This window comes from Dasypus novemcinctus, chromosome X (assembly GCF_030445035.2).
Source record: "Dasypus novemcinctus isolate mDasNov1 chromosome X, mDasNov1.1.hap2, whole genome shotgun sequence".
NCBI classification, from domain to species: domain Eukaryota; kingdom Metazoa; phylum Chordata; class Mammalia; order Cingulata; family Dasypodidae; genus Dasypus; species Dasypus novemcinctus.
In genome coordinates this window covers 90,030,634-90,047,292 of record NC_080704.1, presented here as the reverse complement: position 1 = coordinate 90,047,292, position 16,659 = coordinate 90,030,634, and the positions used below count along the sequence as shown (strand labels likewise).

Here is a 16,659-nt window from a genome sequence, read left to right as displayed (position 1 = left end):
ATTTATTATATTCTCCCTTACAAAGGGATTATAGAGCAATGAAATGGTATTGAATCATGAGCTAATAATTACTCTGATAGTGTTTGTCATATTTATTAAATGAGGAGGAAAAGTGTGAAGTATTAAATAAAAGATGAAATTAAGGGAAAGAGGCTGTGGCCCAATCAGTTGAGCTCTTGTCTACCATATGGGAGGCCCTGGGTTTGCGTCCCAGGGCCTCCTTGAGAAGGCAGGCTCACCCACTCACCATGGAGAGGTGTAGGCCCACAAGCGCTGAGGAGTGCCACCAGCCTGTAAGCACCCTGGAGAGCCGACTCAGCAAGGTGACTCAACAAAGAGAGAGACAAGTAAAAAAACAAAACAAAACAGAAGAGTGTGCATTTGAATGGACACAGCAAAGCAACGAGCAAGTAGCAAGAAGGGGGATAAATAAAATAAATCAGACACACAGAAGAACGCACAGCAAATGGACACAGAGAGCAGACAGCAATCAAGATGCAAGGGGGGAGATAAAAAAAATAAAACTAAAAACATCTGAATGAAAATATCTGTAATTTAGCACACTTAAATTTTTGTAATATCTTATCTCTTGGTTACTCTATCAGATACCGTTAGTCTGACTAGAGGACAAGGTGAAAAATGACTCTAAGATACATTTAAGAAAGAAAAGAATCATAGAAGTTAATAAAGTTTTTATTCATAAATAATTATTAAATTTCAGTGTATCATAAAAACTAATTTTTCTATTCAGAAAAATACTGAGGTCTTACCAAAACATAATATTCAAAAGATCAATATTTTGACATATTTCAAAAAGGAAAGTCTCAAGCAAGAAAGATGTAAACCATCTTAGGTATCTGTGTTTGAACTTAATTAAACCTTTCTTGAATCTCTATTCCTGATTTATAACTTGTATTTTACCATGGAGAGAAAATTAATTTTAACTTCAGTAATCCTTTTGTACAATGAGAAGGCCCCTCAATAATAACTAATTTGGGGTTAGAAGGGGTTAAATCAAACACACAATGTGACATATCAAAAATTTTAAAGTTCTTTAAGAAATGTTTTGTTTGATATATATTTTAATTTTAAACCTGTTTTGTAGTTATTTGTCTAGAAATTAGTAGATGTGTTTGGTTTTATTTTAGGTATATTGTAGTGTACTTAATTTTGTTGCTTTATGTTTTTGGTCTTGTTAAGGCGATGGTGAAGTGGTAGAGCAGGTAATTGGACAGCAGACCAATGACCAAGATGAGAGTATTCTTGATGGACTAATCAGAGAGCTACAGAGAGAACAAGATCTGAGACTAATGAATGAAGGAGATGTTCCACATTTTCCAATTAATAGATCTTATTCTGTTAATGGTGGTAAGTGTTTACATATTTGTTAAATGTATGATGAATGTGCTCTAATCATTTTACTTGTATCAAGACATTACATATGAGGAATATTTTATATTTTTAAATAAAAATAACAGGAAACAAAACTACAGAGTTTTCTAAATTAAAACCACCTTAAATCTAGAAATTACTACTAAAAAATATACCCTTAATTGTTGAGAAGAAAACAGGATATCTCCCTCCTCTCTTGAGTTTATAAAAATACATTGGAAGACAAAAAGCTTTCTTAAGAAATGCAGAGGGAACTTATCAACTGATTTTCTCAACAGTTTGATCTTAATACCAGTAGAGATTATTATATAATTGATTGTTCTATCTACAAATGAGTAATTTATTGCATTTCTTCCTTCACGTTGTATGAAATGTACCCATGCAGCTTTTATATAAATTATAGTGGAAGAGCTGTTAGTTCTACTTTAAAATGTAGTCTATTTATTGAAATTTGGGTAGATTTGTTTCCTTTTGCAAATACATAATTGGAGTCATTTATTTGATTTTCATTTTTGGTCTACAGAAATGAATAAGGCAAATTTTAAATTCAAGGTGTTTTACAATGTATTCTACTCACTTCTTATTTCTTCAGTATCCCATAAAATTAAAATTGAATGGCTTCTTTGTTCATTTGGAGCACCTAACTCAGATAAGCCTTCCTGAACTTGGAACAAAATGAAAAGTGGACTCATATCCCCATATATTCAGGCTCTTTGTTCCTAAGAAATAATATCTTAGAAGCCTGATTTTGAAATCCATTAATGAAGTCAGACTTTCAGCTCTATGTTCAATACTGAGTTTCTGAGGATAGATTTGTAATGCCCTTAGTCAGAGGAACCCGTTTGACTTCTATTTACAATATTCGATTTTTATTTTCAGTTTTCATTTTTGTTTCATTTACAAACTAAATTGGAAAAATAAATTAAGGATCTTTCTGGAGGATTAAAAATAATAGTAAAAGTTTTATTACTTGTTATCTTTCATTTTTTTACCAATCTTGAAATGAAATTTTGATAGTTCATATTTTTTGTTTATAATTTTTCTCTTAACTATTTTTGAAAAGTTTTATTATTTAAGCTTTATTCAGATACCATTTAATGGAGTAAAAAGAAAAAGAAGCTTAGATTAAAAAACCGCTTCCTGATTGTCTTAGTGAATTCTAGTACTAGTAAACATTGAGAATCTCCCAAACATGTTAAATACATATATTTTTCATTCTTTGTGGATTTAGTACATGACAGATATGAAAGTGCTTTGATAAAAATTAAAAAAACTTTCAACATTTATTGAGTGCCTGCTTCATTTATAATACTATAAAAACTAAAAAGGGTTGCAAAAATGTAGAACAAAGGAATATTAATATTGTCCAGCAGTACTATCATTGAATCTTCTATTTTACTTAGAGATCTGATCTGTAAAGTGTGGTGCCTTTGCTCAGAAAGTGGTACCTTTCTTTGTTTTTATGTTAGCTCTGAGAAGTCCAAATATGGACATATCTTCTCCCCCAAATATCGGACTCCGACGTAATGGCCAAATTGAAGGTGTCCGACAAATGCATAATAATGCACCTCTGAGCCAGATGGCCACCGAACGAGATCTCATGGCATGGAGCAGAAGAGTGGTGGTTAATGAACTAAATAATGGGGTTAGTAGGTGAGTCAATAAGATAACATTCCTAAGAAAACTTAAAGCTTTATTTTTTAGTAAGTAAATTAAAGTGAACCTTATTAACTAAGGCAGTTCTTTATCCAGATAAGTTGTACATTAGAATCTCCACATTATTGCCATTAGTTCATTAAGAAATGTTTAATGATTATCTTCAATTTATGCTAAATGCTTTAGGGGATACTGAAAAATTCAAAACATGGTCTCTGTTTTCCATGAGTTTGTAGTCTAGAATACAAATTTTATTAAGAAAGAACATGAGATCATATGTGATTGAATTATGTGAGTCATATATGGATCCCAAATTCAACAGGACACCAACTCAGTCTTGAAGCAGTATGGAAGTGCAATATAGATCTGTACTTAGGGGTATGTTTAGAAATGGCATTTAATTTAGACTTATTGGATGATGGGATTTCATTAGGATAAATTCCAAACTTAGAATTCTATCCTTATTTGTAAACTTTAACATGTTTTGTAAAATCAACTCCAGATAATCCATAGCAACAGGAAATAGATTTAGAAGAGAAATATGTCTCCCAGTCAACTCTTCTACTTGTAGCAAAATTGATTTGGTTTCATCTGTTCTTTTTCCTGTAGCAGTAGAAGCAGTAGGCAGCAGTCATAAGAGAAAAGGGGACATAGCCCATTTATGAACTAAATACTAACCCCTGGCAGTAGAGCAATTTAGAATTTTTATTTTTTAATCAAACTTTAAAAGTATTTTTGTTATCTGGCTCTTAGACTATGGGATGCTTTATGATGATTTTCTGTTAATTATGTTGAACTTTGATTATTATTAGGGTTCAGGAAGAATGTCGAACTACAAAAGGTGACATAGAAATTAGTCTTTATACAGTTGAAAAGAAGAAAAAGCCATCTCATACTACTCAAAGGGTAAGTTTTGTTTTACAGTACTTTGGGATACATTATTTCTGACAAATACCAGGTTTTTGAAGGTGGCACTTGTGTAGATAAGGGACTATTATTTTGTGTGTTGTAGATGTCTGCATTTAGGAAATATTTTTTGAACCCCAGGCTGAGGTATATGTTTATTATTAGTAAGAAAATAATTATACAAAGTCATGGCTAGCCCCCAAAATCTAGGAAATGTTGTTGTTATCTTCAGTATAGGATATTGTATTAAAATGCCATTATTTTAAACTTTTTTTTTAATGGAGAAGTTTTAGATTTACTTTCACAGAAAAATTTCATGAAAACTATAGAGAATTCTCATATAACACCCCACACCCACATACATGGATGAAGTAGAACCTTAAAAATATTGCTCATCACAAATCACAAAATAAAACACATGCTTGTCAGAGGTTGGCAAACTCTGGTCCATGGGCCAAATCTAGCCTGCTACCGTTTAATGAAATTTTATTGGAATACAGTTACACTTATTTGTCTATTGTCTATGGCTTCTTTCATGCTATAAAAATAGAGTTGAGTAGTTGCAGATATTTACTATCTGGCCCTTTGTAAAAAAAGTTTGCAGACCCCTGCTCTGGGTCCATCCTGGCCTACCTAATCATACAGGAACAAAATCAGATTTATACATTGGGAAGTACTGGAAATTAGAAACTGCTTAGCAAGGAGCAGGATTTTAGTGCTCCATGGGTCCTCGTAAGCTGCTGTCTGGAACTTTTGGATTCACCAAGCTAAGGGCATAAGAATGTATACTTTCGCTCTCAGATATAATGATAACTCTTGAAGAGTTAACTTGGAGAATCTAGTATGATTTTATTAAAGAAATCTAGGCAGTGGACCCTAGTTTTAAATTATTTTTCTGTATTAAAAGCAATATGAAATATTTATATATAAGAATATGTCCAAATGTTCTTAGATAATTTTGATGCTTGCTTTTAAAATTTCTGTTGTGACTTTGTTGGCTCTTTTGATATTTTCTGATAAAATTATTTTGTAGGGATTTTGAAAGTCATTCATTATTTTTATCTTTTTTTTCTTGCTAAATTGATTTGTTAAGGATCAGACTTGATTGAGGTGATGGACAAGATAGTTAAGGTCTGTAGACGTTTGATTTATATTGAGATGAGAACCATTTACCTATAGGATAAGAAATTGGTCTCTGACATTGATTTAAAATAATTAAACTTGATTACTTCCAATGTAAACATGTTTACTTCTAACACTTAACAAGTTCTCCTAAAAGTTTTTTTTAATAGAACTAAAGAATTACATATTATATTAAGAAATATATATACACACATACACACAGATATAAATATCTGGCTTCTTCCTATAATAATTATGAATAATACAGTATTTTAAAATTCTGAGTGAGTCAACCTATAGCATAGGTTTTCAGCATTGTCTTTAATTTGATCACAAAATTCTCAAAAATAAGAAAGCGATCAATATTAATGGAAGATGGGTTGGATATATATATATAAATCCAATTATATTTTGGCTTTTTTTTTCTTTTTAATTTATCCCTAACCCTTACCTTCCCATCAACTTCCCTTTAATTGATTGACTTTGTGTAAGTTTGTTTAATTCTTGATTTTCATTACTTTAAATATCTTTTTCTTCTCTTTTACAGAACGATTATCAGCCTAGTTGTGGGCGGTCTTTACGAAGGACACAGCGTAAGCGTCAGCATACTTATCAGACACGTTCTAACATAGACCATAATTCACAAACACCATGCCAAAATTCAGGGATACAAGAAGATTCAGACAGCTCTTCAGAGGTTAGATATCTGCTGTAATTTATTCAATGTAATTTTTTTCCCATTTGGTATCTTCAAATTGGGTTTACTTTTAAGGGTCACTCTTTAACAGAACATTACTTTAGTCCTTTTTTTATGAAAGGTTTATTTATTAATAAAGTATTTAATAGAAACATTAGAGCATCATATTAATTCCTTTATACTTTTTACATGATGTGTACCAAAGATATTATCTTGGTAAGGGTATCAAACAAGCCAGCAAAAGTTTGCCTTTAGGAAAGTGAGAAGACAGTGAAGAGCAATCTGCCTAGAAATGGAAATTAATGGAATATAAACAGCGGTAACAAGTTATAGGAGTCCCAGAAGTGGTTGGCTCTATAATCAGTATAAATACATATTTTCTGTTATTGTTTTTACCAGTCATGGAAATTATTGTTTATAGATTTTTCTCAGTTCTACCTTTTTTATATTAGTGGAATAAAGGTGATAGCAATTCTTTCCTTTCTGTTCCTCTCTTCTCCAGTCCTTTCCTTTTGTTTAGTTAACAACTTTAGTTGTCAATTGCATATTGAGTGTTTAATTATGCATTGACAATATATGGCACTCTCATTCTTCTCCTGCCATTTACAATTCTTAAACTTATATAAAAGATGCCCCCTATATGAAAATCTTGATCTTAAAGAATTTCATGTATTCAGGAATTGATGGTATTTTTGTAATGTAATAATGGTATTGTGGTTGTGATTTTAAAAGAAAGCATCCTGATCATTACTAAATAAAAATTTATTATGGGTAAAATGATTTTTATCTTGGATTTGCTTCAAATTTCAAAATAATCCCTAGGGTGTGAGGCACTGGAAAAAGGTGTAAATTAAGACAAGATAGGCCAATAGTTAATGGTCTAAGCTGGATATTGTATATAAAGGGTTTATTATTTATCCTCTTTACTTTTATATATGTTTGAAATTTTATATAACAGAAAAGTTATTTTTTCATGGATAGTAAGTATTTTAACTTGGTGGAGGCATATAACTAATTTTAATGCAGTGGTTTTGGCATTTAAGAGGGCTTAAGGAGTTTCTTCAGTATTTGAAATAATAAAATATATCTGTTATCAGTAAGATATTATATGCCAGAACTTTTTATAAGCTTGATAGGCTTCCTTATGAGTCACAGGTATATTTATAAAAATGATTTGTGTACATTTTAACAAGAATGTTTTGTTTTAGGATGTAATATATAAAGTGAATAAATAAGGAGTGTTTGCTAGTTAATAATTTGCTAATGAATAATAACCGTACATGTGTCTTAATTGTCTGTACTTTGTTGCAGGAAGATGAAACCGTTGGCACAAGTGATGCTTCCATAGAGGATCCTGTAATTGAATGGCAAAGCGATAGTTCCTCCAGGTACTTCTAATATTTTCTGTTTGGTTAAAATTAGTCATCAAGAAAATTATGTTCGAAGGGCGGTGGACTTGGCCCAGTGGTTAGGGCATCCGTCTACCACATGGGGTTCCGCGGTTCAAACCAGGCCTCCTTGACCTGTGTGCAGTTGGCCCCATGCGCAGTGCTGATGCGCACAAGGAGTGCCGTGCCACGCAGGGGTATCCCCCACGTAGGGGAACCCCATGCGCTAGGAGTGCTCCCCTTAAGGAGAGCCGCCCAGCACGAAAGAAAGTGCAGCCTGCCCAGGAATGGCGCTGCACACATGGAGAGCTGACACAACAAGATGATGCAAAAAAAAGAAATACAGATTCCCATGCCACTGACTGACAACAGAAGCCAACAAAGAAGATGCAGCAAATAGACACAGAGAACAGACAACCCGGGGGCAGGGGGAGGGGAGAGAAATAAATAAATAAATAAATCTTTAAAAAAAAAAAAAGAAAATTATGTTCTTGGGGATTTTGGTAAAGCCAGAGTTAAAACAGTGTGGTATAGTACAAAGAGTACTGGGCTGTAAGCCAGTAGATCTGTTGTCTTATCCTGCTCTTTCGATATGTTTTTAGGCATGTCACTATGGGCTATTTTCCCTCGTTTATAAAATGAAGTTCTCTTTTTAAATTCATGATTCTATGTCTTGGCAGGCTGTATGTATTTATTTGAGTTTTTAAAAACTACATTGAACCTTTTCCAGAATAAGGTTCATCTTTATTTAAAGAAACTTTTGTGATTTGGATAGTAATTTTAAATGTTGTTCTTGGAAACCAAGCATATACTTTGTCAAGAAGCATTTTATTAAAATCATTTAGGGGAAACGGACTTGACCCAGTGGTTAGGGCATCTGTCTACCACATGGGAGTCCGCGGTTCAAACCCTGGGCCTCCTTAACCCGTGTGGAGCTGGCCCATGTGCAGTGCTGATGCACGCAAAGAGTGCCATGCCACGCAGGGGTTTCCCCCACGTAGGGGAGCCCCATGCACAAGGAGTGCGCCCCCGTAAGGAGAGCCGCCCAGCGTGAAAGAAAGTGCAGCCTGCCTAAGAATGGTGCCACCCACATGGAGAGCTGACACAACAAGATGATGCAACAAAAAGAGACACAGATTCCTGTGCCGCTGACAACAACAGAGGCGGTCAAAGAAACAAGACACAGCAAATAGACACAGAGAACAGACAACCAGGGTGGGGGAGGGGGAAGGGGAGAGAAATAAATAAATACATAAATCTTTAAAAAAATAAAATAAAATCACTTAGATAGCTGCCAAAAGTCTCTTGATTATTTTTTTCCTTACGTTGAACAAAATCAAACCGTATCATTTATATTGTTATTTGGTTACAAAATGATCATCTTTCAATTATAAGACAAACTATTCTTTTCTATACGTAGGTGTTCATAATGTTGATTTAATTACAGTGATTCATCAAGTGAATATTCTGATTGGACAGCAGATGCTGGAATAAATTTACAGCCTCCAAAGAGACAAACTAGACAGACAGCACGGAAAATACTGAGCAGCTCTGAGGAAGAGAATTTGAAGTCACTAGAAGAAAGACAAAAGAAACCTAAACTGATTAGAAAGAAGGTCTGTAATTTTATAAATCTACTTCCTTTGATACTTGAATATTTAACAGTAACATGACTTTTTCCTAAAAATAGCATTCCATCTGTGAAATTAAGTACAACTCATTATTAAATGACTAAAATATAGGAATTTTTGAAATTTTTCTGTTACCAAATTATAAGGTAGAATGTTTTTTCATTGAAAATTTAATTGCCATTATATTAAAGCATATTGATAATTCTTTATTAAAATGTGGCCACTATAGTATTTAAAAATGTTATTCTTGTTCATGTCACCATTCATAAACTCATACATTTTTTACATGAAAGTGGGAGAGTATGATAATTATATTGAATCGGGCTCTTCTTCCATTTCTTTTGTTTTCATTTCATTCAAATCACTCTTTGCTTTACCCGCTATTTTATTTAGGTGAAATACTTAGTCCACTTATTTCTTTTTATGTTCATTTAAAAATTTGTCATCATTGCATTCTGTATCCTGTTGCTGTAGTAGACAAGATTATCTTCTTGCTTGTCACTATTATAAGCAAAAAAAGTTACCATGTAATTTTATTTGAATTCATGTCATATTCTAGGTATACAGAGTAAAATTTATGGTTTTTAGATAACATATAGTATCAAATAATTATCTGTCAGCCAAAATTGATGAATACACTAAAGAATTCACTTGATTATTTTATTGTTATGAAAGTTATGAATAATAAATTGTTAAAGGAAAATGTTTAACATCTGTATATTTTAGGTTTTATTGTAAACTGATATTTCTAATGCTCTCTGTTATTTTTCATACTACTGTTCATACTACTGTTCATGCACAAATACATATATATTTGTGAACTATGTTTTAGAAAGGAAGACTGGTTTCTATGGCAGGTGAACCTAATGAAGAATGGTTGGCCCCTCAATGGATCTTGGATACCATCCCGCGGCGTTCCCCATTCGTCCCACAGATGGGAGATGAGGTAATTATTACCTATTGTAACATTTTTCTCTTGAAACCTCAATAACACTTTAATCAGTCTTAAGGCATTTATATTTTAATTCTATTATAGTTATGTATATACATAGCTTCTCTGCTCAGTTGTATATTTCTTGGCAACAGTGACTGAGTCTTATTAAACTTTGTATCCTTTGTGAGCCTAATACAGTGTCTTTAATATGGTGGCTATTCAATGAATATTGAAATAAATTCATTTGCTTGTGAAGTCATGAAAATAATTATCTTTGTTTTTAGATTAATTGCCATTTACTAGAATTGAATGGTATTTTGAGTCCTAATTCAAATCCTAGCATCATCGTTTTAAAAAATTCCCATGCTCAATCCCCTTTCATTCAGTGCATATGGGAATGTCATTTCATAAAAAAGTCATTCCTGTTGAGCTTATGATTGAACATAAATTTCCATTAGATTGTTCAGTCAAAAATCAATTAAGGTTCTACCTGGTGAAAGAAGTCTTAACTTTCATTTTCTTATGGAAATTTTGGTAACATCCTAGAATATTTGACCTCCAGTTGGCTTATATAGCCTCTAATATATCTACTAACCGTTAATTTTTATCTAATTTTTAGAGAAATTATAGCTTGACAGAAAAATCATGCATAAAATACATAAAATAAACAATTCATACATACCACTTTATTATTTAACAATTTGCATTAATGTGATACATTTGTTAAAATTCATGAAAGAACTTTATTTTAGCAAATTTTGTTTTAATTCTCTTTTTTTAAAAAGACACTTAGATCACAAAAAATGTGGCATTAAAAAGTATGAGGTTCCCATATACTCCACACCCACCCCACCCCACCCCACCCCTCCCACATCAACAACCTCTTTCATCATTGTGTCATATTCATTGCATTTGGTGAATACCTTTTGGAGCACTTTTAAACTGCATGGATTATAGTTTACATTGTAGTTTACACTCTCCCCCAGTCCATTCAGTGGGTTATGGTAGAATGTATAATGTCCTGCATCTATCCTTGCAATATCAGTTAGGACAACTCCCAAGTCCCGAAAATGCCCCCACATCACACCTCTTTTTCCCTCTCCCTGCCCTCAGCAACTCCTGTAGCTACTGTCTCCACATTCACGATACAATTTTTTCCATTGCTAGAATCACAGTAGTTCTATACCAGAATACCAGTAAGTCCACACTAATGTATATTTTATTACTCCATCCTGTGGTCCCTTGGATGGTGATGTCCGCTACGCCTCTAAATCGAGAGGGGGCTTAGATCCCACATGGCTGATGGATGTGATTCTCCTGCTTGCAGTTGTAGATACTCTTGGTTCCCTGGTGCTCATCAACAGATGAATGGATAAACAAAATGTGGTACATACATATAATGAAATACTACTCAGCTGTAAGAAGGAATACAGTACTAACACATGGGATAACATGGATGACTCTTAATGACTTCATGTTAAGTGAAGCAAGCCAGGCATTGAAGGACAAATACTACATGACCTCTCTGATATGAATTAAGCATATCAAGCTGTCTCAGAGAGCTAGAGACTGGAGAGTAGGCTTACAGAAAATTGGGAGGAAGAGGAAAGTTGTGAGCTTATGCTACAGGGGTGAAATCTATGATAACGTAGAGGTAAGTAGTTGTGCGTGAAGAGATAAGACTGGGGCATAGGGATACTATTGATTGGGGCTTTGCAGGCTTGAGGGCCACTAGGGACAGGATGATATGTCAGATCATCCATGGAATTGGGGGGAGGGTTTGGGAGAAGCAGGTGAACATGGGAGAGTGTCAGGAATGTGGTAATAATGTTGAGAAAACTCTTTAGAAAATATAATAATTAAGGGTTACTTGTTTTGACGGGGGGCATCTGGCACAGGGTTCACCTCGGGCAGGCTTCTAGGGAGTGTGTGAGTGCTTATCTTGTCATAGGGTGTTATATCATTGGGTGGAGACCTATACAATGAGTGGGAATGTGAAAGAACTTTTTTATAATGGTACCATCATATATAGTTGATCATTTGTAATAGGGTTCACTGTTTGTGTTGTATGGTCCTATGTTTGTTTGTTTTTTAATATTTAGTAACATTTATACAACTTAAAATTTCCCATTTTAACCACATTCACATATATAAATCAGTGTTGCTAATTACTTTCTCAATGTTGTACTGTCATCACCACCAATCATTACTAAAACTTTACAATCAACCCAAGTAGAAACTATACAATTTAAACATTTTCTCCCCATTGCCTACTTCCCAGCCCAGCCCCTGGTATATATTCTAGACTCTGACTCTATGAGCTTGATTATTCTGATTGTTTCATATTAGTGAGATCATATAATATTTACCCTTTTGTGTCTGGCTTATTTCACTCACAATGATGTCTTTATTACAATTGATGAAAGAATATTAAAACATTACTATTGGGGTTCCTGGAAGATGGCATTGGATTAAGCAGGTAGGACTCAAATCGCTCACAAATACAGTGGAGAAGCAGCCAAAAGCTGTCCAAGGAAGCAGCTTTGGGGGTCAGCAGACCAGGACAGTACAACACATCTTCCAGTAGGGGGAGGGACAGAGAGGCAAAGAACCCCAAACCGCAAATGGGAGTTATCAAATACGCATGGCATCCAGGAAGGGCTTCCATCCCCACCCCCAAGATACAGATCCTGGATAAAACCCCTGGCTCACTGCAGCCAGCTGAGAGGGGAACATGTATTCCTCAGTTTCAGCTGTTACAAGGGAAAAGGGAGGGTAAGTGAGGGACTTCTCTTCAATAAACTTAGCCAGCAAAGCCTACTTTGTTTTTTTTTTGTTTTTTACTTTTTAAAAAATTTTATTTTTCCTTCTTTATTTTTTTTAAATGTTACATTAAAAAAATATGAGGTCCCATATACCCCCCACCCCCCTCACTCCACTCCTCCCACATCAACAACCTCTTTCATCATCATGGCACATGCATTGCATTTGGTGAATACATTTGGAGCACTGCTGCACCACATGGATAGTGGTTTACATTGTAGTTTTTACTCTCCCCCAGTCCACACAGTGGGCCATGGCAGGACATACAGTATCCAGCATCTGTCCCTGAAGTACCACCCAGGACAACTCCAAGTCCTGAAAATGCCCCCGCATCATATCTCTTCTTCCCTCTCCCTACTCTGAGCAGCTACCATAGCCACTTTCTCCACTTCAATGCTACAATTTCTTCCATTACTAATCACAGTAGTTCCATAGTAGAATATCTGTAAGTCTACTCTAATCCATACTCTCTTCCTCCAGCCTCTGGACCCTGGGATGGTTATGGGCAGACCAAAACAGAGGAAAGTGGAGATTGATTGATTGGAAGAAAAACCCCCATGGAAAGGTGTGCCAATAAGTGTCCCTTGCTGGCTGGTCTGGAAATTGCTTTGGGAAAAACTGCTCTTTGATTTCTCTTAACCTGAACTCCTGGGAGAAAATCTGAGTCCCAGCATTGAGTCCCTGGCCCAATTTTGATAACTTAAGCTAGGCAATTTTAAGGACTTATAATAAGTTGAAACAAATATAAAAGAAGGATGGTAAAAAAATAGGCAAGAGAGAGAAAATGACCATCAGAGTAAATTCAATGACACATTCAGATGCCTAGATATCAAAAAAAATTACATGCCATACTATGAAACAGCAAGAGTTGACCCAGCCAAAGAAACAAACCAAATATCCTGAAGAGATACAGGATTTAAAACCATTAACCAATGATAATCACACAACTGTATTAAGTCAATTCAAAGAATTTAAAGAAAATATGATTAAAGAAATAAAGGATACTAAGAAGTCTCTGGGTGAGCATAGAGAACAGTTTGAAAGCCTGCAAAGAAAAGTAACAAAACTTATGGGAATGAAAGACAAGATGGATGAGATTTAAAATATTTGGAAGAACATAAGAACAGATTTGAATTGCTCAGTGACAGAATTAGTGAATTGGAGGACCAAGCATCTGAACTGGAAAAGACAGCACAGAAAGAGAGTAGAAAAAATGGAACAAGGACTCAGGGAATTGAATGACATTATGAAATGCACAAACATACGTGTTATCAGCATCCCAGAAGGAGAAGAGAGTGGAAAAGGGGTAGAAAGAATATTAGAGGAAAATAATGACGGAAAACTTCCCAACCCTTATGAAAGACATAAAGATCAATATCCAAGAAATACAATGCACCCCAAACAGAATAAATCTGAATAGACCTACCCTAAGGCACCTACTATTCAGAATGATAAATATCAGAGATAAAGAGAAGATTCTGAAAGCAGCAAGAGAAAAGCAAAATATCATATATAAGGGAACCGCAAGATTAAGCACCAACATCTCATCAAAAACCATGGAGATGAGAAGAAAGTTATGTGATGTAATTAAGGTATTGAAAGAGAAAAACTGCTAGCCAAGAATTCTGTATCTGGCAAAACTGTTCTTCTAAAATGAGGGTGAGTTCAAAGTCTTCACAGACACAAAAACACATAGAATATGTTACCAAAAGACCAGAATTATAAGAAATCTTAAAGGGACTGTTGCTTCCTGAAAAGAAAAAAAACAAGTGCTGGAGATTTGGAGAAGAGTGTAGAAATGAAAATTATGAAGAAGGCTAAATTAAAGGGTAAAAAGGAAAACAATAGTAAGATAGGAGAACAGAAAGCCAAAGGATAAGCTGAATGAAGTAAGTAATGCCTATACAGAAATAACACTGAATGTTAATGGCTTGACCTCCCCAATCAAAAGACATAGACTGATAGAATGGATGAAAATAATAATGAGCCATCTATATGCTGTCTACAAGACAATCACCACAGACAAAAGGACAAAACTAGGTTAAAAGTGAGAGGCTGGAAAAAGATATTCCATGCAAATAGTAACCAAAAAAAGAGCTGGAGTAGAGAATTTAATATTGGACAAATAATTTTTAAATGCAAAACTCTTAAAAGGGATGAAGAAGGTCATTGTATATAAATAAAATGGGCAATTCACCAAGAATAAATAACTATACTAAATTTTTATGCACCTAACATGGGTGCCCCAAGATACATGAGGCACACACTGGCAAAAATGAAAGGAGAAATAGATGTCTCTACAATAATAGTTGGAGACTTCAATACATCTCTCTCAGTATTGGATAGAACATCTGGATAGAGGATAAGGAACGAAACAGAAAGCTTGAATAATATGATAAATGGAATAGACCTAACAGGCATCTCTAGAGCATTGCATCCCCAAACAGTTATATATACATTCTTTTCAAGCTCTCATGATTCCTTCTCCAAGATAAATCATATATTGGATCAAAGACAAGACTTGATGAATTTAAAAAGATTAGAATTATACAAAACATTTTCTCTGATCATATAGTATGAAGCTGGAAATCAATAATGGACAGAAAAACAGAATATTCATAAATATATGGAGATTAAACAACACATTCTTAAAGAAGTAATTGCAAGAGAATTCAGTAAATATTTTGAGACAAATGAAAATGAAAACACAACATATCAAAACCTATGAGATACTGCAAAGGCAGGGCTGAGAGGGGAATTTATAACCGTCAATGCTGATGGTGACATTAAAAAGGAAGAAAGAGCTAAAATTGAAAGTCTAACTGCACACTTAGAGGAACTAGAAAAAAGAACAGCAAACTAATCCCAAATCAAGCTGAAGGAAAGAAATAGTAAAGATCAGAGCATAAGTAAGTGAAATTGAGAACAACAACAAAAAAAGAATCAATAAAACCAAATCCTGATTCTTTGAGAATATCAACTGTATTAGTCAGAGTCAACGGGGTGCTGCTCATGCAAAATACCAGAAATGTGTTAGCTTTTATAAGGGATATTTATTTGGGGGTAGCTTACAGTTACTAGGCCATGAAACGTTAAGTTACTTGCCTCACCAAAGTCTGCTGCCACATGTTGGAGCAAGTCTGCAAGGGTTCAGGCTTCCTGGTTCCTCTCTTCCAGGGACTCATTTCTCTCTGGGTTCACCTGCTCTGCTCTCTCCACAAGGCCAGCTGTAGGCTATCAGGCTAATTGTGCATATCTCTTCCTGGAGCCTCTGCCCTGTCTAAAGGGACCCTCTCTCTTTCCTCACATATCTGTTTCTCTGTGTATTTACTTCTTGGGGCTCCACCATTAAAACTCCAACTTCCCTTCTCTGCAGTGCAGTTTCTCTGTGAGTTCCTGTCCACCAAGGGGACGGGGACTCAAAATCCTACTGAAGTGGCCCAATCAAAGCCTTAATCATTTTTTAATCAAATAAAAGTAAAACCTCTGAATCCAATATACACCAATATGCCCAGAGGAACAGACCAGTTCACAAATATAATCCAATATCTATTTTCGGAATTCATAAACAATATCAAATTGCTAAAATCCACGAAACCGACAAACTCTTAACTAGACTGACAAAGAAAAAAGAGAAATGATGGAAATAAATAAAGTCAGAAAGGAGAGAGTGGGGACATTTCAACTGACCCCACAGATACAAGAGTTACCATAAGAGGATACTATGAACAACCACATGCCAAAAAACAACAAGTCCTAGAAACTCATGAACCATCTACACTGACCCTAGAAGAGATAAAAGACCTCAACAAACCAATCACATGTGAAGAGGTTGGAATAGTCATCGAAAACTTCTCAAAGATTAAAATCCTAGGACAAGATAGCTTCACAGGTGAACTCTACCAATCATTCAAAGATGATCTAATACCAATTTTGCTCAAGCTCTTCCAAAAAATTGAACAGTAAAGAATGCTACTAAACTCATTCTTTGAAGCCAACATCACCGTAATAACAAAACCAGATGAAGATACTACAAAAAAAGAAAATTACCAACCAATATCTCTAATGAATGTAAATGCAAAAATCCTCAACAAAACACTTGCAAATCAA

General features: G+C 34.6%; 1 protein-coding gene across 2 annotated transcripts in view; it reads left to right on the top strand.

The window, feature by feature from the left end:
• Positions 1 to 16,659, top strand: part of BRWD3 (bromodomain and WD repeat domain containing 3) — a 143,914-nt gene that overhangs the window by 71,685 nt on the left and 55,570 nt on the right. For both annotated transcript variants that reach the window (XM_058291985.2, XM_058291986.2), the window contains 7 exons: positions 1,201 to 1,368; positions 2,862 to 3,045; positions 3,861 to 3,954; positions 5,624 to 5,773; positions 7,085 to 7,161; positions 8,609 to 8,777; positions 9,625 to 9,738. In XM_058291985.2, the coding sequence (XP_058147968.1) occupies positions 1,201 to 1,368; positions 2,862 to 3,045; positions 3,861 to 3,954; positions 5,624 to 5,773; positions 7,085 to 7,161; positions 8,609 to 8,777; positions 9,625 to 9,738 (956 nt within the window). The remainder of the gene's footprint in view (positions 1 to 1,200; positions 1,369 to 2,861; positions 3,046 to 3,860; positions 3,955 to 5,623; positions 5,774 to 7,084; positions 7,162 to 8,608; positions 8,778 to 9,624; positions 9,739 to 16,659) is intronic.